Source organism: Alligator mississippiensis, chromosome 4, assembly GCF_030867095.1.
Source record: "Alligator mississippiensis isolate rAllMis1 chromosome 4, rAllMis1, whole genome shotgun sequence".
In the NCBI taxonomy this organism is placed as follows: Eukaryota; Metazoa; Chordata; order Crocodylia; family Alligatoridae; genus Alligator; species Alligator mississippiensis.
Window position 1 is genome coordinate 10,524,377 of NC_081827.1, and position 26,745 is coordinate 10,551,121.

General features: G+C 45.1%; 2 protein-coding genes across 2 annotated transcripts in view; one reads left to right on the forward strand and one right to left on the reverse strand.

Annotated features, from left to right (window-relative positions):
• Positions 1–3,951, reverse strand: part of ITIH5 (inter-alpha-trypsin inhibitor heavy chain 5) — a 52,446-nt gene extending 48,495 nt beyond the window's left edge. Inside the window, exon 1 of the mRNA XM_006264736.4 lies at positions 3,716–3,951. Within this exon, the coding sequence (XP_006264798.2) occupies positions 3,716–3,835 (120 nt within the window). The 5' untranslated portion in view covers positions 3,836–3,951. The remainder of the gene's footprint in view (positions 1–3,715) is intronic.
• Positions 3,952–15,735: 11,784 nt separating this feature from the next.
• ITIH2 (inter-alpha-trypsin inhibitor heavy chain 2) overlaps positions 15,736–26,745 on the forward strand; it is a 37,871-nt gene continuing 26,861 nt past the window's right edge. The window contains exons 1-6 of the mRNA XM_014607520.2: positions 15,736–15,913; positions 18,131–18,205; positions 21,525–21,557; positions 22,760–22,932; positions 23,194–23,298; positions 25,628–25,790. Of these exons, the coding sequence (XP_014463006.1) occupies positions 15,830–15,913; positions 18,131–18,205; positions 21,525–21,557; positions 22,760–22,932; positions 23,194–23,298; positions 25,628–25,790 (633 nt within the window). The 5' untranslated portion in view covers positions 15,736–15,829. The remainder of the gene's footprint in view (positions 15,914–18,130; positions 18,206–21,524; positions 21,558–22,759; positions 22,933–23,193; positions 23,299–25,627; positions 25,791–26,745) is intronic.

The window sequence follows — 26,745 nt, forward strand, 5'->3', positions numbered from 1 at the left end:
CGGTCACAGTCAGAGATAAGATTTTGGACCTGATGGGCCACTGGTTTCATCCAACAAAGCAATTCCTACGTTCTTATTGGAAATCAGACAAAAAAGTCTTCCCTTTCTGGTTCAAATGCAACCCATCCTGGTAGCAATTCAAAGATGCTGTCATCTACTAGCTTTGGAGTGGCACACACAGAAAGCTTGTGGTGTTCTCCTCCAGCTCCCAGGGAACAGCTTCTTTCTCAGAAAAAAATTATTGCTGGTACAACCGCCAATAACCAATAGCTTTGTTTTCAGTCTTAGCAGAGGAGCCCAGAATTGAAGGGGCTATGGAGATTGAACTACCAACCAAGAGGTTGCCTCTTCAGGTCACAGTTGGGGAAGTTTGTACTGCTGCCAGGCATCCTGTACCTCTCCCATAGATAAATAAAGCCTTCAGTCACAGCCCAAACTCCCATGATTTCATAGATGTGCGAGATACCATTCCTGGGGGCAATTTACTCCACTGCAGAACACCCACACAAGCAAACACATCCTGCTTCGCCCCTCGGAGAGACCGAAATGGTGCATACTTTCTAGCACAAGAATGGATTCTTCCCTAATTGCCCTCTGTGATACTAAATAACATTGCCAAAAATAGCGCAGAGAAAAAAAAATCATCTTGGACAGTGGTTGAACAATGAGCATGTGCTCTGGGGGCAGGAGCAGACCTATTTGCTCTGCCACTGTAGCTATAAGGAGAAGCAAATGACTTACAAGGAACAAAGCCCTGAACTCTGTCTTGGATGTCCCATAGATCTGTCCATAGAGAAAGCTCAACTGCCAGAAGTGACGCACCCCACCTCCCGTTCTAGTTATTGTAGCCAACCTCTTTTGGCACCGTGGACATGACTGCCTCCGAAGCGGAAAGCAACAGAGATGTGTCCACATAGCACTGTGCCCGAGCTAATTAGTTCTGCCTTTTAGCATATCTGACGAGAAGCAGAGCTGAGGACAGCTGGCCTGGGTATAGTACCACGTACTCGCGGCAGAGCTGCTTCTGGTTCAGAAAAAAGCCTGTGGCGATCGCCTGACCCAGAAGCAAGTCTAGTCCATTCCCACAGCGGTAGGAAGTACCATGCTATGTCCTCGCAGCAGATGCAGCAGGACTGTACCTGGCACCAATCCAGGATCAACTTTCCTATTGCGGATGAAAGGTTTATTTCGGGCAGTCCTCCAAAACCTGTGATTTGTCCCAGAAAGGCTGGTTGCTGGTTGCTTACCTCTAGAGTCCCTTACTCCTTTCCTATAGCATCCTGGGTCTTATGTCATGGTCACCTCCTGTAGCTCCATCACTCATTTTCATGCATCGAGGAACAAAACAGCAATGTGGAAACCTGCTAGCTATTCTTTCTTACGACAGTGACCGGCCCAGGGACATCGAACGATCAGATTTGTTCTGCTAGATGGAAGCAGCGGGTCCCTGTATTCTGCCTTCGAGCAGGAGTGGGGAGGGTGCCGCTTCACAGGTTCACAGAGAAAACCATGCTGGAAACTGGGGTTGGGGTATCGCACTGACCCCCCATTGTAACTGGTTTATTCCCTAAAGCGTGAGACATGATTACCTTCCTTGTACTTAAATAGACTTTCAGTGCCTTTTTTTCGCCAGGACTGAAAACAGAGCTGGAACTTGGAGATGATTAACATTAGTCATGAGGACTCTGTCCCTTTCCCCCTTTTTTGAGAGAAATAGATGTTTTAAAGATTAATCTTGCAATCAGCACCCATGGACAAAATCCATTTTAAAGACACGGGCCATGACCCTGCAGAGAGCTATGCATGTGCTTCATCTTATACAGAGGAGGAGCCTCAGAGCTACTTAGCTCTGCTATGCAGAGGCTTAAAAGTTGGTCAAATTAGAGCTTTGTGGATTTATTTATTGATAGGGGAGGACAGAGGAAGCATGATGTTTCCTTGGGTCCACCATCAGATAAGCCTTGAGGTCCCTTCCAGCCCTACGATCCTATTCTCTGCTCCCGTTGCAGGTCTGATACAATGACTCTGCATCAGGGAATTTCTTCCCCCTCCTCAATGATATCAAATATTTGTATCATCATTTACTGGCTGTAGCATGATAGGGGCTGTGCCATGCTAAGACCTGTTGGTGGCTTCTCAGTGTTTCACAAACCAATTGCACTTTCAGAGGCAAAGCTTTCCTTGCTTTCTAGCCCCTTCTTCTACAGGAACTCAGTCTTTAACATACTGACACTCACTTGGGAGGGAGGAAAGTGCTATTTATGGGGAACTTAAGGCCACAGAAATTAAGTGACTTAACCAAGGTCACACAGGAAGTCTGTGGGTAAGCAAGGAATTGAATAAATCTCCTAAATCCCAACACAGGACTCTAACCACTGGGTTATCCTTCCTCTTATTTGCAACCATGCTCTTGCCAGTCCTAGACAAAAAGGTGCCTCAAAAAAGAACGTAAGTATAAGCCATGCCATGAAACAGTGGAGCCACCATGTTGTGCAAGTGTTCAGCATTTTGGGGCTCTAAGAAATGCAAAGCAAGCAGTGCCCTACGATCGTCGCATCTCGCACCAGTGTGAGAAGCAACTGCTTAACACCAAGCATCTGCACCAGAGTTTAGGACAGGGAGAAAAATACTGTATCCAAATTTTAAACAGTCAGAATTACTCAAAAAAAACTGGAATACAGCCAGAAGACAGCAGTTAACTCCCTCACTCTTGCAAAACCATGCCATGGGTTTTGTAGTTAACACAGAGGACTGGGACCCTTGGTGGAGCTGGCATTCAAGGGCAGAGGATGCCACATCTAGCATGGTGCCCTCTACCATCATGCCAGGGCATTGGGACTTCACTGGCTCAGACTGCCAGCTACTGGATACGTGTCACTTCCCACAGCAAATTGCCCCTTGAACTCACCCATCGAGGGACTGAACTGGTCTGGTGCCACAAAGCATGGGAGATTGGATAGTGCCGGGTGATGTAGCTATTGGACCAATAAAAGTATCTAACATGGTCCTGTCTCTTGAGGGATATCTAGAGTTTTAGAAAACACCCATTTGAAAACCTGAAAAAGGTGACTTGCCCAGGGATTTAAGTGCAGTTGGTGGAAAAGGTACTCACACACAATATTATGGGAAGTAATATCTCACTGAGTGATATTAAAGGGAAAGAAAATCAACAGAAATATTCTGTGCTTCTTATTGCTCTATGCAACACTATATACACGGGGCAGTATATGACCAACACCTGAACTTTAATTAGCACAGCTGGGTTACATTATCGGTCACCTGTGAAGCTATATAAAGCTTGTGAGGCTTTCCAGATAGACCAGGAAAATCAGGGCTCTCTGTCTTACAATCACTGCAATCTGAGTCTAGATCAATAATAAAACAGAAACCACAAGCTAGAAAGGAGGGAAGGCAAATTAGGGGAACCCCCAAGGGAAGGGTTTTGACACTGAGATCATATGTGTTTATTTGCTGCAACGAATGGGAAACACAAAAATCCCTATTACTGCCTTCCTTCACCTGCAAAGCGGTGTCACCTTCACCACTCATGAAGAAGGTGCTGGGAGTTGCTGTCACCTGTTAGCACTTGGGTTCACCAATGCAAAAAGCTCCCAGGAGAGTTACTTTAAACTAGCCCCTTCCTCCCCCAGTGAATCTGACTAACACAGATACAAGCCAGAAGAAAGAAAAAATATCATTACTGTTTAAAACTTACACGGTCAATGTAGTTATAATCCAGCATCAGCTTCTCTTCCAGATACCTAGCTAGGATCTCAGAGTCGGGCTGCCCAAAGGAGACTGGGCAGCTGCAGCAAAGCCACAGCAAGAAAAACATGGTTTGAGGGGCAGCAAGGGGGTCCTTCCCCCTGCAAGTGGAAGAAAAGCCCCTCTTGGTGCCGTGGCTGTTGCCTGCAGCTGGCTGGGATGGAGAGAGACTGCATAAGAAGCTGACAGGAGCTCTCAGCCTGCACCCTCCCTCCCTCGCCTCCTCCCCATCTCTGGACCAGCCCCTTTTCAGTCCCTGGGCCAGGACTGGGCTTTCCTCTCTAGCATTTCACCACAGAGCAAAAGCAGCTCCTGGAGGCCAGGTTTGACTCCCCAGAATGAACACACGATGCTGAGTTTTTCTGCACCTCAGCCCAGGCCATGCCCTAGCAGCTCTGCACTCTCCCCTCGTGCTGCTGCAAGCTGTGCCTTGAGCCATTCAGAGTTCCTCTGCCTCCCGCAGCCACTCGGTTCGCAGGTTTCTTCCACCACTGCCAGAAGCTATCTTGGGTGGCAGGACATCTGCCACAGGTGGGCAGCACACAGCCCCCCATCCAGGGTGTGCACTAATGCACCTGTCTCTGAACTTGCACTAAACACCTACCTGTATAGAGGGGACTTAAGCGCTTTAAATGCTCCTTTAGGTACTGCTGGCTTTTGCAAACCTCCTTCCCCTTGCTTGCTAGACCTGCTGACACCGAGTTTCCATTGGTAAGCTCTGGGGGCTAAGTCAACTGCTAACAGTCCTAGCTGGTTGGTGATTCTCTTCCTATCTCACTTGCAGGGTGGGATCCCGTGGGCTGGTTCACATCTCCCTGCACATAGCACGGCCAGGGCCCCTTTCTGCCTAACTATTGAAGTGCCCGATCAGGAAGAAAGAGACCAGGGTTTAAAACCCACATCTGTTCGAGAAGATCTGAACCCAGCTCTCCCACTGCTGGGGTGACTGTTCCCACCTTCAGACATGGGGCAGGGGGGTGTTTCTGGGAGGAAGAGCCAGAGCTATGTCTCGGTCCTGCCTGTGGATGCTGTTAAACCTTTATTGGGACAAGGTGACTGGGATCCTGGGGGTGCTACTGGCACTACCACCACCCCCACACATGCCTCCACCTCAGCATTTATCCTGGCTAGCTTGGACAGCCCCTGCTCCACATGCTGGCCTCTAAGGACCCCTTCCTTGGTGTTTAAGTATGTTGGGTAGGGAAACATGGGGGCCAAATGCAGTGCGGTGAGTGCCAAGAGGCAGCAAACTACCTAGAAATTAAGCCTGCAATGATGGGCTTTGTAGATATACAGTGAATCTAGCCCAGGGGCGGGCAAAATGCGGCCCGGGGGCTGGATGCGGCCCACCAGGCCATTCTATCTGACCTGGGGGGCCCCTAAAAAATTTAGAAAATTAATATTAATCTGCCCTAAGCTGCCTGTCATGTGGCCCTCGATGACTTGCCGAAACTCAGTAAGCAGCTCTCTCCCCAAAATAATTGCCCATCCCTGATCTAGCCCCTCAGCTTCCTCACCTCCCATCAGTTCCCCAACCCTGGGAACTGCACCAGACCCTGCCAAGACCCTGCTTCCTCCCTGCAACAGCTAATCCCAAACCTTCCCCCAGCAACAAGAGCCCTGCTTCCCTCCTTCCAGCTCTCCTGCTCCACTGGTGGCAAAGAGCCTCTCCCAGTCCCATCCCATCCCTTTCCCAAATCTTATGTCACTTGGAAAACCAAGCTGATCTTGGCCCCGGCAGAGCCGAGCCCTGCAGGAGGGAGAGCTGTGAACGGACACACCTCTCAGCTGTCTGAAATGTTCCCTGTGCCAGCTGGCATGGGCAGGGCATTTCTCTCAAAATGCATTGAACAGCCTTCAGCCTTGCAGTTTATTAGTCTAAAATAAGATGAAAACGTTGCCTGAAACGAGCCCAGTTTTGACATATTGCACAGTAGCACCCAGAGGCTCCCACAAAGGGCCCAGCCCGGTATGCTCGGTGCTGTACACAGTAAGAGACAGGTTGTGCACCCCAAAGCTATTTACAATGGAAGCAGGCAAGGAGCAGGAGAAAGAAAGTATTCTTCCCAAACACTGCAGCCCAGAGAGGTTAAGTGACATGCCCAAGGCCTCATGACTTGTGGCAGAGAAGAGAATTGAACCCAGCTTTCCTGTGTTTATACTATGGTGGTAGGAAGCACAGTCCTGCTGCTGAAATAAGCTCCACTGACCAAACGTCACCCCACATATGTTCCCTTTGGGAGTGAGCCCTTGAGGACACCGTGGGGGGTGCCCTCAAGACCTGAGTTTCTGACTCCCTCCAGGGCAAGCAGCCCAGAGACCACCATTACAGCTTCATTTCCAGTGTGATGTGAGGAGTATGGAAGCAGGTAACTGGGGACCATAGGTGACTGATAGGGGGTGCGCAGGGGTGCATGTGCTCCCCTGATGTCCGACACTGATGCTGCTGGTAGGACTGGTGCCCCCCCTGACAGGGTGGGTGGCCTCTGCAGGTGCCCCCCCAGATTCAGGAGGCACCAGTCACTCAGACTGGGGACTGAGCAAGACTGAGTACCACCGTAATGCAGACACACCCTAAGTGACTCTGACCCATTCAGTACCTTAATCCTTCTCTTTAAGGGAGTATTTGCAAGTGTTTTGAACTGTTGTCTACCTTTGCGTCCACAGAATGAGAGAAACGGGTTTACATATACTGTATATAGGATAAAGTACCCTGATTTTTCTCTAGACAGTGAAAAAGATCCACTGAATTTGCAGATTGTGGTCATTTGGTACCTTCAGACAACACTTCAGAGAATAAAGCAGGAGGCACAGCTATTTGCATGGGAAATTATGAATTGCCAACGCAGTTTCCAAAACCCCCTGATTGTACCTGTTTTCCTGTCTCTGGACTTATCTGACCGTCATCCATCCTAATACCTCACAATCATGATAGCTTGTGGCCTCACATCACTGTGTTATCCCCTTTATACAGGAAAACTGAGGCACAAGTATGATTCAGGTACTTGCCCAGGGTCAAGCAGGGAATCGGTGGCCGAGTGAGAATTAGCCACATCTTCCGAGTCCCGGTCCTAAGCCTTGTCTCTTAGATGACTCTCTCTGGCCCTTTCTAATAAGTCCCTTGTGGATCCACTATGGAGGGAATACCATCTGTCTTCCTCCATCCCAGCACAAACCATGCAGGGCTATCTGCAGCCCCTGGGGTGGGAGGGCAGCACCTACAACAAGGAAGCCAAAAAGAAGGTATAAACTTATATCTGATTCTACAATCACATCAGTGTAAAGGAGAACTAACTCCAGAGACCCTGGTTTCACACCCCTGTACTTTGCCATCCTTATCATTATTATTTATTTGCAGACTGATAGCACTTGGGAGCCCCAGAGACATCAGCCAGGATCCCAATGAGCTCATCCCATTCAAACACTTCTTCAAAAGAGGTTCCCTACACCAAAGAGCTTACAGCCTAAGATGAAAGACTATAGGGTATGCAGGCAGATGGACGGACGGGGCAATCCAAGGAACCAAGGGAGCACTGTGAGTACGACAGGCCATGAGCTCAGCCTGCTAGAGGCTTAACCACTGTGATTTTTTTTTTGTAGGCATCATAGCAATGGAGAGTTTTAAGGAAAGGTCTGGAAGAAGACAGAAAAAGTAGCTTTATGGATGTGTATAGGGATCCCCTCCCAAAGGGTGAAAAGTAGGAGAAACAAAGACACTTCATTCACTTCATTAGGATCACTCTTGATCTGTAGTCAGCGTGAAGTGGTAGAAAATAAGATGTAGATGAGGGCTGGCGGTGGGTAGGTTATTGGCAACTGCAGACAGTTGAAAGTGCTGCCAGGATTTATAATGGGATTAGAATACAGCCCACTGTATTCAGGCTCTCAGCTGAAGAATATGAGGCCACACAACTTAACAAAATATGATTAATATCTGTTTTGAATGTTGTTCAAGTGCCAGCAGGGTCTGATGTGAGAACATTAGACCGAGAGTCCCGCTGTACATGTTTCCAACCCCCACCCTCTCTCCTTTAATGTGTTCTCCTCTTTCTAGGTGCTAACGTGCTTGGCACTGGTCTCGGGATGTCATTAAAGATGGAGATAAGCAATTATTCAGGTCTGCCTGTTCTCATTAGACATGCTGGCTGCTGAGTTAAGCTACGTACCCTTGGCAAAAATCGGCAGGTGTGTTTTGGGTGGGTGCTTGTTTACATTAAATTGCCTGGCATGTCTGCGGCCAGTATGAACAGATATGTTCTGCAAAGGCATGACCTGACAATTTAGCCTCTACAGTCTATACGCTTTTCATCTGGGACCGATCCTCTTATTTCAGTGGAACTAGCTGTGTATATCTGTGGATTTACTCTGCTATGCAACTCTGTAGGCAGAATTGCCCCCCTTCGTTTTTCATTATGCTGGTTAACTGCACGCTTGGGTGCGTGGAAGTCAGTGTTAAATCAGGCCATGGATTTCTTATGTAGCACCTTTCAGCCAAAAGAACCAGAAAGTGCACAACAGTCTTTAAATCTAATACAGCCTCCCGTTCATTGTGATCAATGGGAGCAAAGAGCTATGTCCATATATGTATACTGCTTACACACGCGTGCACACTCACACCCACACACTTATATATATGGGGAAGAGTGTTCTAATACAGTAGATAAGACTCTTGTCTAGGACGGAGGTAGTCTGTGTTTAAACCAGGCATTGGTATGGACCAGGGGTGCTCAACCCCCGGCTTGCAGGCCAGATCCAGCCCACAGGGCTCTTCACTGGCCCAGCAATTTGGCAGTGGGGGAGTGATGGCAGCATTAATTGCCATTCTCCTACTGCCAAAAATTTCTGAATCCATGGGGAGCCATGTGGGCCAGATACTGTGGCCCTATGCTCTAAATCAGGCATGTGGGGCTGGGGGGTTCAGAGCCTGATCTGGGTGGCTTGGAGCCCCATCTGGGCAGTGTGGGGAGGGATCAGTGTGTGCAGGGCAGGATCCAGGCAGCACAGGATGGGATCTGGGAGCACCAGGTGGGATCCAGGGGTGTGAGGCCTGATCTGGGCAATGCAAGGATCCCTCTAGGCACTGACTGTTGGCCCCACGCTACTCATCTGGCTCATGGGGCTGAAAGGTTGAGCACGACTGCTAGACTTTCTGTATGACTTTGCATGAATCTTTTAATCTGCATTTCATTTGTTTCATGGAAATGGTAATAATCCATAACACAAAGGGATCACTTTTGGTTAATCACTGCAAGAGGCTCAGATGCTATAGTGGCAGGCAAAGCCATCCCTAGGAGTGTGCGGGGCCCGGGGCATATCAGCCCGTGTGGGGCCAGGGAGTGGCAAGTGGCTGAAGCGTGTGGAGGCTGTGGTGAGGCCTGTATGGCACTGTCCGTGGCCCCTCCACAAAAGCGCAGGGCCCAGGGGCAGTCACCCTGGTTTGCTAACCTCCCACCCCCACCCCAAGGGACAACCTCAGTGGTAGGGCCATTTTAGGTATTTACTTGTGTAAGTAACAATCACACTTCTTAGGTAACCTGTGATTAGCATTGACCAGAAGATGGGCCCCTCCCCACTCCCTGCTAAAAATATTTAAAAATATTGAATGGGGAAAAGATGAAATTCTTCCCCAGGAAGTGACCTCTAGGAAAATTCAAAGCACTGAAGAGACATTTTTCAGCTTGCTGGCAGCCTGTCCAGCAGGCTGATATCATTTGTACTTTCTCCCTGCAGCTGCAAAGTGAAATGTTGATTTCCATTAAGAAAATCAAATAGCAGGCTTCCTCCTGCCATCTGGAAGGCAGAAGGTGAGACTGACAAGAGCTTTCCAGTTTGTCTGGTAGTGACTGCATCTCTACCACTTCCACTATATGCCTTCCCATCTCCTCCTTAGCTTGAGCCATAGGCCAGACTAAAGGGAAGGATGAGTACAGGGTCACTAAGGGTATATCTACACTGCTGCTCCAAGGGCTAAGTACAGACAGTCAATTCCATCTTTGCAGGTTAGTCTAAGATGCAGATATTAAACTGAGAAACAACTGGACAGACATTCACTTTTGATTCAGGAAATGCAGCCACATACCTGCAGTGGCTCAGGTGAGAAGCTGGGGGGCGCTAGAGCATGGCTCTCTGGCAGGTGGCCAGCATGGGCTGTGTGCTTGTTTTCTCTTCCTGCTACCACCAAGATCTCTGGGATTTGCAGTCCAGACTCACAGTAGAAGGACTCTGCAGGGTTGCTCATCACTTCCTCCTCCTGCTTCCAGGAGTCTCTGGGATTTCTAGTCCACAGTTGCAGCCAGCAGTAAGTTTTTAGCAGGGCAGGGCAGCTCTGTATATGGGGGAAGGGAAAATTAAACCCCCTCCTTGGCCCCAGATCCGAGCCGGGGCTTGCCTTGGTGGGGGGGATAGTCCCTGCCTCCCCCCTTCTCTGCTGGAGCAGGCAGCCCAGCCCACCCCAAAACTGCAAAGCATGCTGGGATGCTGGGGTTGGGGACTGTGATTTAACTTGAACCAGGAAGGGGTCTAGAACAGAAATTTCATAAACCAGTTTGACCTAAATCAGTTAAGTCTGATACTACATTCAACCAGGTTTATCTTAAACCAGTTTCTGCCATTTTGAAACTGGTTTATGTGCACTGACCTTCTGTTCTGTTACAGGTTTAAACCAGTTGCTGATCACTTAAACCGGTGTATGCGTAACTTCTGTCCCTAGCTAAGAAGTGCCCCGTGGGGGATGCCCTTCTGCCGCCACTCTCTGTTGGAGACAGAGATCTCTAGGGTGATGACAGAGAGTGCCCTTAGGATATTTTTATCATCTCATTCCCAGGTGGGGTACCTGCAGTGTGGAAGTGGGTAGGCAGAATTTGCTTCTTTGTGATGCTCTGGGGATTGCCAGAGAAGCGGACAGATTTATCCTCAATTTCAACATGAATTGCACCTTCAGTCTTCCAGGTGCCAGCCAGGGACCAGTTTTATTGTGATTCTTCCAATGAAAGGTCAACAGGTTTTGCCACAATTGACATTTTCCCAGGGAAAATGTGAATTGAACGTTTGCCATTGGAAAACTATTCCTATGAAAATTCCTGACCAGCTCTTTAATCTGACGCATGGTACCAGAATCTGTAACCTTGTATAAAAATGCAATTTCTGTTGAAATGCAGTGCCTGATTTGTTGTTTTATTTTATTTTTTAAAGATTGTGCATGTTCTGGAAGCCTACAAGATGATGGTCTGTGTTTATTCGGAGACCCTGTCTAAAGGAATAGCACTTAACTCTTTGTATCCTCAAAGCATAAAGTTAAGCATCCCTGTGAAGAAGACTATTATAGTCTATTATAACTGAGGGTGATTTAAAGAATTTCCCAATGTTTATGTAAAAGAACCTGGTTTCCATTTCTACATGCTGTTCAGCACCAGTTTGGGCTTCTGGAAATTATGTGACTGGTTTACATGGGCACATCCTGTTTTCTGTATCCTTTTAAAGCCTCGTGGGATAAATACAAGGGGACCTAAACATTTCATCATATGTTGCCTTGTAATTGTGCAGAACAAACTTCCTATCTGTAAGTGGCTATTTTTTTTTTTAAAGCTAGTTTGAAGATGTCAAGCCAACTACAAGCCAAAAAATCACATTTCAAATAGACATAGAGAGATTCTGTGTACATAGGTGCACTAGAGGCTCACACTGATGTAAGCAGGAATAGTACATGGCTTTAGAGAAAGAGAGAACTTCTTTTCTTATTCTGGAAAATTATCCTAAGCCCATTCAACACAGTTGGTAGTGCCCAAAATGTTGTCTGTCTGAAGGTCTGTAGCAGCATCCCTGCTCTATTCTGCCTGAACTGCCTTCCAAAATGGTTCAGGTCTCTTCTGCAAGTATATTTGTGCCATTTGTGCCATCTAGTGGTGACAACGATTTCAGTGAGTTCATGCTTCCAAACAGCACCTAATTTGCTCGCACATTGGTCTGGAGGAAAAAGCCATATGCATCCAAAGAAGAATAACACTAGACACGAAGTCGCTGTTTAAAGAAAAGTCTTTGAGGCTCCAGTCCTGGGTACTGTTCAGTGCTGACCTCTGCCGAGGGGGTCCTGTGTTTGTACAGAGTCTTATGGAGGGGCTTACAGGATTGTGGTCCTTTGCACACCAAAACGTTGTACTGCTTATGTCCGCTAGTATAGTGGGGTGCAATTATACCAGTATAAACATGCTTTTCTTGGCATAGCCTTTTCCCCATACTGAACAGGCAATAAGATGCACTAGTGTGAGGTATAGTACCTGTATACATTAGGTAAAAAAAGATATGATTTGACATAGAATCATAGAAAAGTAGGGCTGGAAGGGGCCTCTGGAGGTTATCTAATCCAGCCGCCATCCAGGTGCAGAATCACCCCTATCCAAACCATCCTATACAAAGCCACTGTCTAGCTTATTAGACGAACTATGCAATCAACCTCGATATAGCCACAAGACAACACTCTCACCTGCCACAGGTAAAGTAGAAGGCAACATCAGCCAACGGTCTGCTGCTGTGAGGGTTGTTAAAATACGCTCCAGAGATCCCAGGAAGAGGGCCAAGCCCCCTGCTACGGAGGAAGGCAAAACCTCACAGACCATGCCAATCTCTATGGGGTAAAAGTCCTTTCTGACCCCAAATATGGTGATCGGACTGACCCTGAGAGCAGAGGCAAGGCTCTCTAGCCAGCACATAACCTGGTATAACCAGTATAATCTATATAAACCAGTGTATCTCAGCATAACTCAGGAATGGTACCAGTATAACTCTCCACGCTAGGAGCTGTACTGGTATAACGGATATACCATAAACAAAATCAGCCTCCCCTGCAATTAAAATAGTTACACTAATCCAAAAGCTATGTATAGACCATACAGTAGTTTGCAGGTGATTAAGCTGATGTCTGAAAGAATATTGTGCAAAAGAGTGTTGTCTACTTGGGACCTGTTTCATGGCATGGGTTACCCCAAATTAGTGCATTCAAGCTACTTCACAAAGCTTGAACATTGCAGCCACAGTGGAAACACCACTCGAGTTACACAGACCGACTGGTCAGCTGCTCAGAGTGACCGGAGTAGCAGAGTGATCACACTTGGTCACTCACACTGCTCTACCTCCTCTGCCTTTCTGATTTTGGGGTTTGTCAACATTACAACCCTTCTGCCAGCAGACAGCACCCATCACAGAAAAGATGCATGTCTTGTCTGCACCTGCATGGCTCTTTCGGGGATGGTATTCCTCCATGAACAGCCTCTGAGCTAGCAGGAGAATGGAGAGGCTCTTCTTCAGCTCTGGGGTATGCAGGTGGACACACACATGTTTTGAGGCCCTGTGACTGATAAATCATCAATTAGTGAGATATGATTAAAGTAGAAGATTGGAGTGATGTGTGTGTGTACACCAAGCATGCATGTTCTGCTAAAACCTGTCATTGAGATATAGGCAACAGCAATAAAGTGGGGAAATCTTTGTAAATCCCTGATGGGTTTAATGCCTAATAGTCCTGGTTAAGAAATTATTTAAATAGAAACTAAGTTATTTTGTATGTATAATAAATATTCTTGCATATAGAATCATAGAACAGTAGGGCTGGAAGGGACCTTCAGAGGTCATCTAGTCCAACCCCCAGCCTAAGGCAGGATTATCCCTATCCAAATCATCCTGTACAACCCATAGTCTAAACTGTACATAAAACTATTGTCAATCTGGACACAGCACAGACCTAACACCTTAACCTGCTACAGGTAAAGCTGGGGAGAACCACAGCAGCCCATGTCCTGCTTCTGTGAAACGTTGTCAATAGATGCTCAAGAGATCCCAGGTAGAGGGCCGTGCCCCCTGCCACAGAGGAAGGCAAACCCCCCCACAGTACGCACCAATCTGATCATGGGGTAAAACTCCTTTCTGACCCCAAACACGGTGATTGGTCTGAAGCTGAGCGCAGGGGCAAGACCCTCTAGCCGGGAACCTCTGGCTTTGGTCCCAGCAGGAGTATTGGCAAACCCCAGTCCAAGTCCCCAGAAGGGTTATTTCTCCTTTGCTGTACTAGACACTTACTGACATCTTTCATTCTCAGCTCCTACAGACATGTGGGGAGCCTGCTCGGATGCACTGGAAATCCAGTGCATCAGAGCAGACTTGATTAATGAAGTTTGCTGGAGCACGAAAACTGATGCACTCCGGTAGCCTTCTGCATCATGTCTATCAGTGTCCCCGTGTGTCCCCACACTGAAAAAATGGTGGCGGGGCACTTTGAAATAAAACACATTCAATGAGCTTTAGTTCAAAGCACCCTACTACCATTTTTTCAGCACAGGGATGCTGATACACGTGACACACAGTTGCTTTTAATTCACACGGCTCGCTAATTCAAGTGCCCGGCACCGTGTCCCACAGCACGTGTAAAAATGCCCCAAGATTTTCCTTAGCATGGCTCAGACTTAATTCTGAGATGTCTTTCTTTTTTAGTCTTGGGAGGATAAAACTGCTGCTTCAGCAGAGAATTATCCTGAAATGGTGGGAAAGGGAGAATGTAAAAGCTACGCACATTCGCAGTATTTGCATTATATTAGCACATACATATGTATTCTTAGCTCAGTACCTTTCCTGCATGCTACATGCACTGCTGCCTGCTCTTTGGTGTACACAGTACATCTGTGCACTGTTCCATACAAGCAGTTCAGGGCCATGGGCATGCTGCACTTGTACCCAATAATGTCAGCACAGACCTCTGCTGCAGATGTGATCCACAATGTCTCTTGGCCCCAGTACGCACTTTGCATTTGTTCCTCAGCTAGACGTGCTCTGCACTAGGATGCATTTCCCTTTTGAAGAATGAGGTTATACCCTGCTGCAGCTATAACTCACTCCAGATGCCTCTGAACCTGTCCCCAGGCTGACTGACGCCTTGGAGGAATGGCATGGGTGCACAGACAAGTGAAAAGGGGAAGGGGTTTGCTGTGTGTCACTGCTCTGATGTCACCACCTATATGCATGATGTTATTCCACAATAAATGCAAGTTCAGCCGTGGTACCTCAGCCCCTTTTCATTGGTGGGTAGGTTTCTCTGGATAAGCTTTCATACACCACGGGGTAAGAGTGCACATGAGCAATTAACTACAGCGCAGCTCACCAGTAGCATCCCCAGGGATGGGCAAGCAGGGCACCGCACCCAGGCACCAACTGAGAGGGGACACAAGACTGGCAGCACTGGCGCTGCCCAGGGTACAAATCTGCTTGTTACACCTCGCAGCTCACCTGCAGCAAAACCACACCTCTTTTCCCTCGCAGTTATTTCTCCATGTGCCTACATCATACATCACACATCGTATCCTAAGGGCCAGATTTTAGGAACTTAAAGATACAGAAAGGAACATAAGAGGTTTTCAGTAGTGCTTAGGTGTCTAAATCCCATCGGTTCCAATGGGAGTTAGGTGCTTTTGAAAACTTGCCCAGGCCCCTACCTACATCTTTAGGTGCCCTTTGAAAACCTGACTTCCACCCACTGTCTTTAATGGTCTTCTACACTGCCAGAGTGAAGTAAAGGGGTATTTATGTAACGCAAACCCACATCTCATAATACCTACCCACTGGCGGATTGTGGTTTGGAGATCCTTCGAGTATTTTCGCATTAGTCTCTTTCAAAACTGGTTATTGCCTTATTTGCCATCCGACAGATTTATCTGGAGTATGTTTTCTCTTTGATCTCTCATATTTTTAATTTTTCAAGGTCTGGCCAGCGCCTGACAGAGAATTAGTTAAACACCAGGGGCATTTACAAAGGGAAGAACTCAGCCTATCCAATGCCTAGCTGCTATCAGGGGCATGACAGGGTGAAGACACGGTATTTGCCCAACCATCACCCCTGCCCCCACTGCTATGCCTTGCATCACAGGGCAAATATTGACCCAGGGTCTAAACAAAGTCAGCATTTCAAAATTTTGTTGAAAATACTACATAACCTCCCATTATTTCCTAGAACTTGGCTCAGTGTAGGAGAGCTCCTCTATCCAGTGCCTATGCTAGCTGCTCTCAGGAGGCAAGGAGAGAGAAAATGAAGCCTTCGTTTTGCTTCCTGCTTTTATTCTTGATTTCTGAAATGCACAGCCTTGATCTCATCATCGAGGGGATCCCAGATGTAAGTATTGAAACAGAGGGCCCCTTCTTCTGACACTCACAAAATGTAACATCCACGCTCCTGTTGCCTTCAGCGAGCCCACCACTGGGTCTATCGAGGACTTCTCTTAATGGTTTTGCCTACTCTGCATTCTCCTTTAAGTTTCTTTTACCCTCCGCTACAATTATGCCTTGTTGTGTTTCACGTACTACCTTGTCTGCTTTCTTAGTACTGCTCTTTGATATGGTTTTATTAAACTAGGGGCAGATATTGGCATGACTCTGGATTACTCAGCCCCAATCCGACTTCAGTGAGGCTGTGTGTGGGCTCAGTACAGATCTCCTAGTAGAGATGGGGCACCGTAGACTGCAGTTAATTTAGGAGAGGGACCATTGGCACGTCTACTCAGCATAATGCAGCACTGTGTAGAGGTACTTAAGTGAGATTGGTACCCAGGGAAGCACAGTGTGTTAGTCCAGGTGTAACATGGCTTTATTGCTTCAGGAACCCAAGCTAGCTAGCTTGGATATCTCTGAAAAGAACTGCATTATCCCATAAAGATATAACCTTGTTTTGCTTTCATCTCAGAATACCATCTGCTTGTTACAGTTCTGATCCAAACTCTATTAATTGTGCATATATCAAACACCGGCAATTAGCAGACAGGGGTGGTATGAAGTTCAATGAGACCTAACTTCCTTCTCAAATAATAATCATGGTAATGAGTTAGAAGGAGATACATGCTCTTTGTTTCTTGGTATGAGGTCTTTAATGACTCAAAGAGCTTCTCTCAATTTTGCAGTGTCTGGGACAAAATAATTGGTCTGACCCCTGGCCTGCACATGAAAGAGTGATCAGTTTAAGTAAAATCTTGAACTAAATAAGGTATTAAACTAAATAAGGTGCTGGATAGAGTTGGTAGGGGAGACCGTTTCAGTCATGTGGAAGGATGTGGCTCTTTGAGAGACAATTTCTTCAGAGGGCAGTGAATCAAGGAATCAAACTTTCACCCAGTTCCCCCCTTGTATCCAGGAGTAAGTTCACCCTAGCACAAAACTGGAGTAATACATTAAAAAGTGGGCACATCTACACATGCCGATTGAAAGCACATTCACCATTTTCAGGCACATTGAGGGGGTGTGTCTACACACGCGTGCCCTTAATGCTCCTTAAAAATGGTGATTTGAGGCTATTAACGCCTAAATTCAATACCTGCAAAAAAGTAGGTATCAGATTTAGGTATGAATAGCTAAAGATTTAGGTATGAATAGCTAAAGCGCCTTAATGCACATGTAGATGCGCTAAGGTGCATTAAAGCTGTGTATGTCAACTGACTTGAGACTTACCTTAGTCCCAAATTGGTCTGCACATCGCATTAGTGTGCATGTAGATGTGCACCTAAATTGCCTTGATGCATATTAGGCAAATATGCATTAAGTTTAGGTAAATGTAAAAGCACATGTAGGCACGCCCACTGAGATTACATCAAAATAATGACTGAAAGGAGATATAATTGTTCCCTTTGAATAAATCAGGGAAGTAAGGTCAAGAAAGGAAGCAAGCTATTTAAACTAAAGGACTATCTTGATCCATGCACAAATAGCTATATTATATTTTCTCACATACAGCATATACCTTTTTCCTAAAAACCAGCTGTTGGAAATTGAAATGCACATAATATGTAAGAAATATGGTAATAGCAGGTTCTGCCACTTACCAGCTGAAACCAAAAGTAAAATCTTTGGTGATCTGCAGGGAGCAGAGCAATGAGAGGTCTCAATACCCTAGGTGCTGATACTCAATTGCTTACTAATAGGAAAGATCTTTTTTTGATTCATTCTTCCGTTCAAGAACAAGGTGCTTCCTATATTCCAAAGCATATTGTATATGAGAAAATACAGTAAATCTGCCATGACTAAACTCAAAAAGCATTTGATTCTGGAAGAGCCTGCTAAAGGGGAAGAGTGGGGCAAACACCCAAATAATTTTAGGATTTGGCTCAATATGTTTATGAATGGGGTGACATGACATGTGATATCAGAGATGTGATGACCCAAAAAGTCCTTTCTCAGTCCAACATGAAAGCGAAAGAAGTGGCTCAATTATGCTCTTCTGCATAGCATCCATTCTATCATCTTCAATGCATTACTACTTCTGAAATAGAAATCTCTGATCTTGAAATCTCCCCTAATGTGAATATTAAAACCATTTCCCTGAGTCTCATTTTGTCTCCTGCAGGATCTGAATAATTTACTTGACCTGGAGGTCGATGGATTCCTTTCAAAGCTGATGGCAGGAAGTGGCAGGTACCAGGTACAATAACCATAAAATATTTAAAAAGCCTAAGGAGGGAAGGTGGCAGTACACTACAAATAACAGAGTAATGACACACATGTGGTTAACCTCATGCATGGGGAAAGTGCCATTGACTTCAACAGAGTCTGCTCGTGTGAATCTGGTCACAGACTTGGGGCCAAGCTGTCAATGGGGAAGACACTAGTGATGGACTAAGGAGCCTACCAGTCCTACTGTTAGACCCCTGGTTCATATTTACCTTAGGTAAAGCTTGGTTTTACCTATGAAATTAGCTGGTGCTGGTAGAGTTGGTAGAGCAATTAGCTCAGTAGAGCTGGTCAAAGTTTGTTAAAATGTTGTACATATTGTGCAGATCGTTTCAATCTGTCATTTATTAAAACAGACCAATTTTAAAGTGTTTTCTCTGGGATATTGAACTGAAATGTTTCTTGTGATTGACAAAATGGTAATTAAAAAAAATAGTTTTTTAATTTCAAAATATTTTTAATTAACCTTTTCTCTTTGGAAATCAAAAATGAGGCTTTGATCTTGTAAGCACTTACAGACATGGTTAACATCATGCATGCATGCAAAAATGTCTCTTTGAGTAAAATTGAATCACCTGTGGCGTGGAAAGTTAACTTACACGGGCTTGATTATCATTTCCCTGGAGGCTCTTTTATGATGATCAGGATGCAGAAGAAAGCTTTATATTGGGTATAAATATAATTTGCTCACACTTTTAAGTTCCTTTTCCACTGTCAGAGTGACAAAAAGGGACTTTAGTGCAAAGGAAAATCAGGTCAATGCATATTTGCAGATTTAGAGCCTATATGACTTAGGCCTGGTCTAGACCCTGTATCAGTATAACTGGTGATTGGGGTAATTTTTCCCAATACGGTTATAGTAATATAGCCGATAGCATGAATATAGTCATACAAGGGTCTTGTACCAGTATATGTTATTCATCCGCAATCAGAATGACCATTCTCTTTAACCCTTGGGATAACAGATGAGCTGAGGTGGACAGTAGATAACCAGTCTGCAATGATGACACCAGTAGGCCATGCAGTTGCATCTCCATTCACAGCTCCTCACTTCTCCTCTGCATCTCACATATTAAGACAGCGGAAAACAAAGGTTTTGAAAACGTAGGACTAGCATCCTTTGTAACATGTCAGGAACTGTGATCTCCATTGAAACCCAGGCAAATGCCAGAAAAAGCTTTCTAGCAAAGTTTGTCCCACTCTAAATTGGTCACAGTTCACTGGTATCTCCACTTACCCAGCTGCCCAAGTGAGTGATAAACAGAAAAGCATGCTTGCAAAGTCACATTCATTTATAGTCAGATTCTTTATTTCAGGAGTGGCAAATCTGGGTTACTGGCTACTGATCTTTGATGTCTTGTGAGATACCATATAAAGCCAAAGTTTTCCGGAGTGACTACTGATTTTCATGTCTCCATTTCTTGGGTACCCAGCTTAAAGACAATTAAAAGAGGTCTGTGTTTCAGAGAGCTGGTACTCAGAGCTATCAATGAATGAGGTTTCCTTTTAAGGTCTGTTAAGGTAAACAGCCAGAAATTCAGGGTCTCAATCTCAGTAATCACTTTGAAAAATCTTGGCTATGAGTTTTTTGTTTGACCTAGGAACTTTTCATAGACATTCATAGACATTCGGGCTGGAAGGGACCCGGAAGATCATCGAGTCCAGCCCCCAACTTAAATCCATCTTGCCCTCCATACCCTTGCTATAACCGATGGGAACTTTGTAGTGGTTGTTGCCTTTGTACAACTTTGTTGGCCAGCTATTGCCTCATACAACCATAACTGGAAGTGATTTGGATTTAAGCCACATGACCAAAGTTTGTTGTGTTTGGTTCACAATGCCACAGCACCACCATGGAAGAGATGAAAAACAAAACACGAATCTAGTGAAGAGCAACACTTGAATCCAGCCTCTGAAGAGGTTCAAAATACAAATGAAGAGCCACATTTTGAATGTGGTCTCTACTTTATCAATGGCATAAATCCAAAACTTCAGATCTACCCACCACCAAGCTTAGAGACATCTGAAATCTGGATCAGGATGTTTCAGCTGGAGGCCATCTCTAGCTACTTGCTGCATTTCCCAATAAAAACTTAGGTAGTATTTACTCACAGTCAGAAAGTAAGTTTCTCTACTTATAATCCTTTAAAATATCTGAATAAGTGGGACATCATCTATTCTACCCAGATTTATATCTGTTGCATAGATTCATCTGGCTACTCAAGCACCAGTTAACTCAGCACAAATTGAACAACTTGAACCTGTATCAAACGTCACAAAAAACCCAAACCATTTTGAGATTCTTTTATATTTTCTGCCTTCTCCCTCATCTTGAGCCCCTGTCATATATTTGAGGTTTATATTTGGGACAGCTAAGCATCATGATCAGATTAGCCACAAGATGTCACTGCTGCTTGACAGAAATTCCAATTCCTGCTATTTTCGTGTGGCAGTAAAAAAATAGCTTGTTAGTGACAATTATTTCAAGTCTGTAAGTGAAAAATGTTGATAAAAACCATGCAAAATTTAAAAAATACATCATTTTGGTTGAAATTTTCCACTGAGTTTCAAATTTTCTTAGAAACATGAAAATAAATATAATTGCCAGAAAATGTCAAGATTTGTGTTCTTCTCCCAAAAAAGGCTTCTTTGGGGAGAAAGTACATCGCTTTTTAGCTAGAGAGTGTGATGAAATAATTCAGTTTTCCTAGGGAAGCAGATCCCTCTCACAAAACAAGCAAATGGGCAAAAAAAGTAACATTTTGCCAAATGCTCAATTTTCCCTCAGGAATCATTCCAATGGAAACATTGTCTTCAGCCCAGGTTTTGGTTTTGAAAACACCTAAGTCCCAGAGGCAGACTTTCAACCACATCTGATTGGTGTCACGCTCCTAAATCACATGGGGGCTTTTGAAAATACCATATTTAAATATAAGAAAGAAGTCAAATGGGACCCTGAAAACTAAAATGAAGCAACTTAACTTGATTCTGAGTATTTTGTGAAAGTTTCATAGTTTCATAGTTGGTAGGGTCGGAAGGGACCTGAGCAGATCATTCTAGTCTGACTCCCTGCCACGGCAGGAAAGAGCTCTGGGGTCAAACGACCCTGGCCAGATGTTCGTCCAGCCTCCTTTTAAAGACCTCCAGGGTAGGAGCCAGCACCACTTCTTTTGGTGTATCTATGCAATGGGCAATGGACTCATTTTTCAATGGTTAATTTATCTTTATTGCAGTCTGAATTTTCAGGCGTGCTGAAGTTTCACCCTTCATTTCTTTTTTTTCTTTGTCAGAGAAGCACATCGGACGAGCACTCTGGAGAGTCGGTGAGTTTTCATTTCTGTGGAAAAAATAAAAGGACAACATGATTTTCCAGTTAATCATTCCCTGGAAATCAGTCCCTGTGTTTGTTCTGCTCTTTGGTTGTATCACTGATCGGGTATTCACCTGTTGTCTCTGAACAGCTGACTGCTTACGTAATGCTCCTCCACAGGGATTCATACCACCTACTATGGTTGTCTAGATTGTACTGATGAAGGAATAAGCAACAATAAGAATAGCAATGTGCCCCTCTTCTCCTTCAAAGGCAAATGTTTTATACCCATCAGATCCAACCAGGCTGTTCTCCTATTTCCAGTCCTACATCTCAACCACCTGCCAAGTTCAGTCCAGTCTGTGCCATGCCTCCCCCCGCTCTTGTTTCAGGTTCATCTTCAAAAGCAAAAGGCTTGTCAATCCTCATCCTCCCTTACAGGATGTGTTAATGAAATAAATAAAAGGCTTGCCTATGCTTGAACGGTAGTGGCTTACCTTAAAGGAGTGATTCTCGAGCAATCAATAACACTCATGCAGAAGGCTGTCGAAATATTCTTTGTTACTTTTTGACCAGGCTTATTTGTGTGTGTTGAGTAACAGGATTCAGATACAGTTAACTATTGCTCAGAAATGAAAATAGTGCCCATGCAGGTGTTGGCAAAGACAAAGCCATATAGGAAATGAGGTGGGAACTTTGCCAAACACCAAAAAACATGGTGGTCTTCCTCCTGGGCCAAGAAATTTGTTTAGGAAGCAAGAAGCTGTAGGTTACTTGGCTCTAACCACTGTCATGAAACTTCTCCACCTGCATCAGTCTGGTGCAGGGGCGGGCAATAATTTTGGGCAGAGGGCCACTCACTGAGTTTTGGCAAGCCATCGAGGGCCACATGACAGGCAGCCCAGGGCAGATTAATATTAATTTACTAAATTTTTTAGGGGCCCTGCGTGCCGGATAGAATAGCCTGGCGGGCCGCATCCAGCCCCCGGGCCGCATTTTGCCCACACCTGATCTAGTGTCCTGCATTACTCCTTTGTCAGCCAAACTTGTCTCAAATACCCGAGATGTGCAAGACTTTTCTGTCCTGTCTGGGTGCCTTTTTGTGAGGAAATGTGGCTGAATACAAGCACTATGGTCAGCAGAGGATGGATCTGGTGCCTAAGTTATTCTATGAACATATGTCCCAACCTTGGAAAATGCTTTGTTCCATGACAGACGGACGACAGTGACAAGATAGGTATTTACAGCTATAAAGTCCAGTCCACGATCACATCGCGTCTGGCCAGCACAATGATCCAGAGCAAAGTGGTGAATAATGCTAAGCACCCTCAGCACCTGGTGTTTGAGGTGCAGATCCCCAAAGGAGCCTTTATTGACAACTTTACTATGTAAGTAGCAGCAGTCGTGGCCGTTGTACCAAGGGGGTGTCAATGAATGAATAAAAACATGGTGGGAGAGAAAACATCCCTAAATCTTTATCTTATGTAAAATGCTATTTATTGGTTAACCTTTAGTCTCTCTTATTTATGCAAAAGATTCCACCGGATCATAAGTAGGTTTCATTTGACTTTTTTCATTAGACTAAAGGACCTCCCTCTTTCCTGTCACAATGGCCTCTATTAGGATCTACCTGTGCTTCTTTTTCTCAGGGATGTCAATGGAATAACATTTACCAGCTCCATTAAAGAAAAATCTGAAGCCAGGAGAATGTATGCTCAAGCCAGAGCCAAAGGCAAAGCTGCTGGAATAGTGAGGTGAAAAGATTTCTCCTCTTTATTAGCATTTCATCTGGTTAAAATCTCACTTTATTCTTCCCTGATTGAGAGATTATTTCCTTTCCTGACAGCAATGTATGACCCTAACATAATACATGTGTAATGGCTCTAATCTGGGAAATCACTTAGACACATGCTTAATTTTAAGCCTATGAACAGCCTGCTGAACACTGTGCTAAAGTGCTTTGCTGGAGTGCAGGCTATGCATTACATAGTTGTATATACGTTTATTATGAGCAGCTTGTACGCTGCAAATATGGGGGGAAATTCAACACTGTGCAGCTGGCCAGCCTGATGTCTCTGTACCATTTAGGTCTTATTTGAAGAGTTTACCTGGGAGATAAGTGGTGCACAGCACTTGTGCTGGCTTGAGAGGTTGCTCAAGTTCAGTGGCAGCATCACAACTAGGATCCAGGAGGCCTGGTTCAGGTTTCTGGACAACAGGACCATCAACTTGTTTTTCCTTTTCAAGGCAGAGAAACTGGTCGCCTGCAAATGCAAGATAGGGGCTGACACTGCACTAGCCACATCTCGATCCTGGGGTGGGTTTGAAATGGCTTGGAGTTTTGAATGGGAGGAATTCAATTCCAGGTTTTGATTATTGGATGATATATGGTGTGGACTGGGGCTCTTTGCAAACTTCAGATCTACCTCTCTGAGTCTTGACTCAAAACACGGCAAAAAAAGAGCTGCTTGAAAACTCCATGGGAGCATGTCAGTTGAGATGACATTTGGTTTAGGAAAAGCAATTGAAGCAAAGCATTTTAAGAAAGCTGAAACTCCCCTCCTGGGAGTGGAACATTTGGGATGATTTTTGGTTTGTTGGTTTTGAAATGACTTGTTTGTTTCTGCATTTATTTTTATATTACATGGCATGCTACAGTCAAAATCAGAAAAGTGGTTTTTTGATTGGCCTGAAATTTTTTTTTTAATTACACTGTATGGGAAATTAAGTGTGCATACATACACATATATACGTATACATACATACATATATGTGTATGTGTATATATACACCCCCACACATATATACACAATACACACACACACATATGTATATTCTTTCTGGATTGAAATAAAAAAGACAATTTTAGAAATTTATATAGTCTGGAGGAAAAAAGAATTCTGACTCTAATCAGCTTTGCTGTTTGTGTCCCTGGTTTTGCCACACATAACCAATGATAGCAAGAAAGCCATGGCCAGATCACTCAAATCACTCTAGACATACTCTGTTCATATATAGTCCTTCTAAAGTACTTGCCTTTCCTGGGGAAAGACTACTTGGCTAAATGGACTGTTAATCTAAAACAGTTTGGCCCTCCTTGGGCACGTCTACATGTGCATATTAATGTGACGCAATGAACTCCGGCACAGTTTGGGCCAGAGTTTATTGTTGCTAAGTGTTGCATCTACACGTGTGCCTGGGACTGCAGCACGTTGAGCCAGGTCACAGCATCTCTGGCTGGCAGGGAACCCCAGGGCTCAGCCTGCTAGCCCAGGTCTGCTCTTGCCCAGTTCAATGTGCTGTGGAGGAACTGGCTGGGACACAAGGGTCCTTCAGTGCAGAGCTATCTGGTGGGCAGCCCCCACACTGTAGCACCCTTGTGCCTCACCCAGCCACCTCGGCATCTACATGTGTGTTGCTGCAGAGTAAAAAACCCTGCAGCAGGCTAGTACTTGTAAATATAAGTACTACCCTGCTGCAGAGTTTCTTTGTTTCCGGTGGCCTAAGAGTGCTGCACATGTAAGTGCTGAGATGTTTATGGTGGAGCTAGTTAGGCAACTCCACAGTAAATGTCTCGTGTAGATGTGCCCCTTATGTTCTTATATTCACGTTCCTCTGGAGCAGTAGTTCTCAGCCAGGATGCTGCAGCACCTTGGAGAGACCCTTTCACAGGTGCTGTGATCACAGCCAGGTAACAGTATCCCATATGCCTGGTGGAGAACCGGACCGGGCATATATGCTCTCCTGCCCTGTTAGGGGTCTCTGATAAGCCTAAAGCAGAGAGGAGAGCCGGCTTCTGATGCAGCCCTTCCCAATCTGCTTTCCCCTCCACCCCCATCAGCAAAAAGTACACTTAACTCATTTTTCCACTGTCAATTTGACAGTGTTACTTAGTTAATATACAGGAGGCTAAGTTTAAGGCCAGCTCCTGCAGTAGGTATATATTTTAAGCCACCTTGGATTCAGCTGAGCTGGGCTTTTAGTAGAAAGCAAGTGTTTTAAGTTGTACTGGTCATCATGAGTTTCTTGTATGTAGGGGCTTGCTGCACAGCGATACCATTTTATGTTCTGAAAATCTTTCAGGAGCAATGCCCTGGACATGGAAAACTTCAGAACAGAAGTGAATGTGCCAGGAGGAACAAAAGTCCAGTTTGAAATTCATTATCAAGAAATGATTCGGAGGAGATTGTCATCTTACGAGCACACTATCTCTCTGAGGCCCGGGCGACTGGCAAAGCACCTTGAGGTAGAGCAGATGGCTAAAGGGTTGTGTGTTTGCTATTCAGAGCATGGCAAGTAGCTGGCAGTTGTTTGAATTTCTCAGAAAAGATGAGCACTCATGACCAGAGATCCTGGTCTTCTCTGATTTAAAAACATCCCCAATTTTCAGTTAAAAAAACCCAAAGTAACCCCAAATCCACATTTCCCATGATTAAAATGAAACACCACTTTATATATATACATCTATATAATAGTGGTGCTTCATTGAAATCACAGAAAATGTGGATTTGGGGTTACTGTTTTTTAACTGAAATTTGGGGATTTTTTTTAAAGCAGAGAAAACCAGGATCCCTGCTCACCGTTCCTACAGTGTGCACTACTGAACAGTTATACACGGCTCATCACTCCTTACTTATATGAATCATGCAAGCAAATGGGGATGTCTTATATGAGGAAGACAAACAGGAGTTCCCTTTTATTTTGAATGCTACCCCCAACTACAGAGAGAAGTGTCCTGCAGGCACAACCAATATTTTGCACTATACATCTTTCCCCTAAGGTCACTGGGTTGTGACTCAGGCCTTGAACTGCAGTGTAGGAGATCCTTTTGACTGAAGACCTAAATTGCTCCTGAATCCAGTCTCCAGACTCCTTGCCTGATTTCCTACCCAGTAGGAAAACCAGAAAGGGCTTAGCCCCAGTCTTGGGACAAGAAGGGAAAACCATTTCTGTCCTAGTCTCTGCACACACTCCAGAGGTGGGAAAAGCAGCTCATTCTCCCCACTAAATGCTTGACACCATGAGCTTGCCAATGAGTCTTCTCCCTGACAGTGGGACAAGAAGGGGCAGTGACCCAGGGTCTCCGCTGGTAGCTTGGGTCCAGAGGCTAAAGTGAGGAAGGGTAGGTAGAAGGAAGGACAGAAGTGGACCAATTTCTTCTCCTCCAGTAAAAGTAGGATAAGGCCTCCCATTCAACTTCC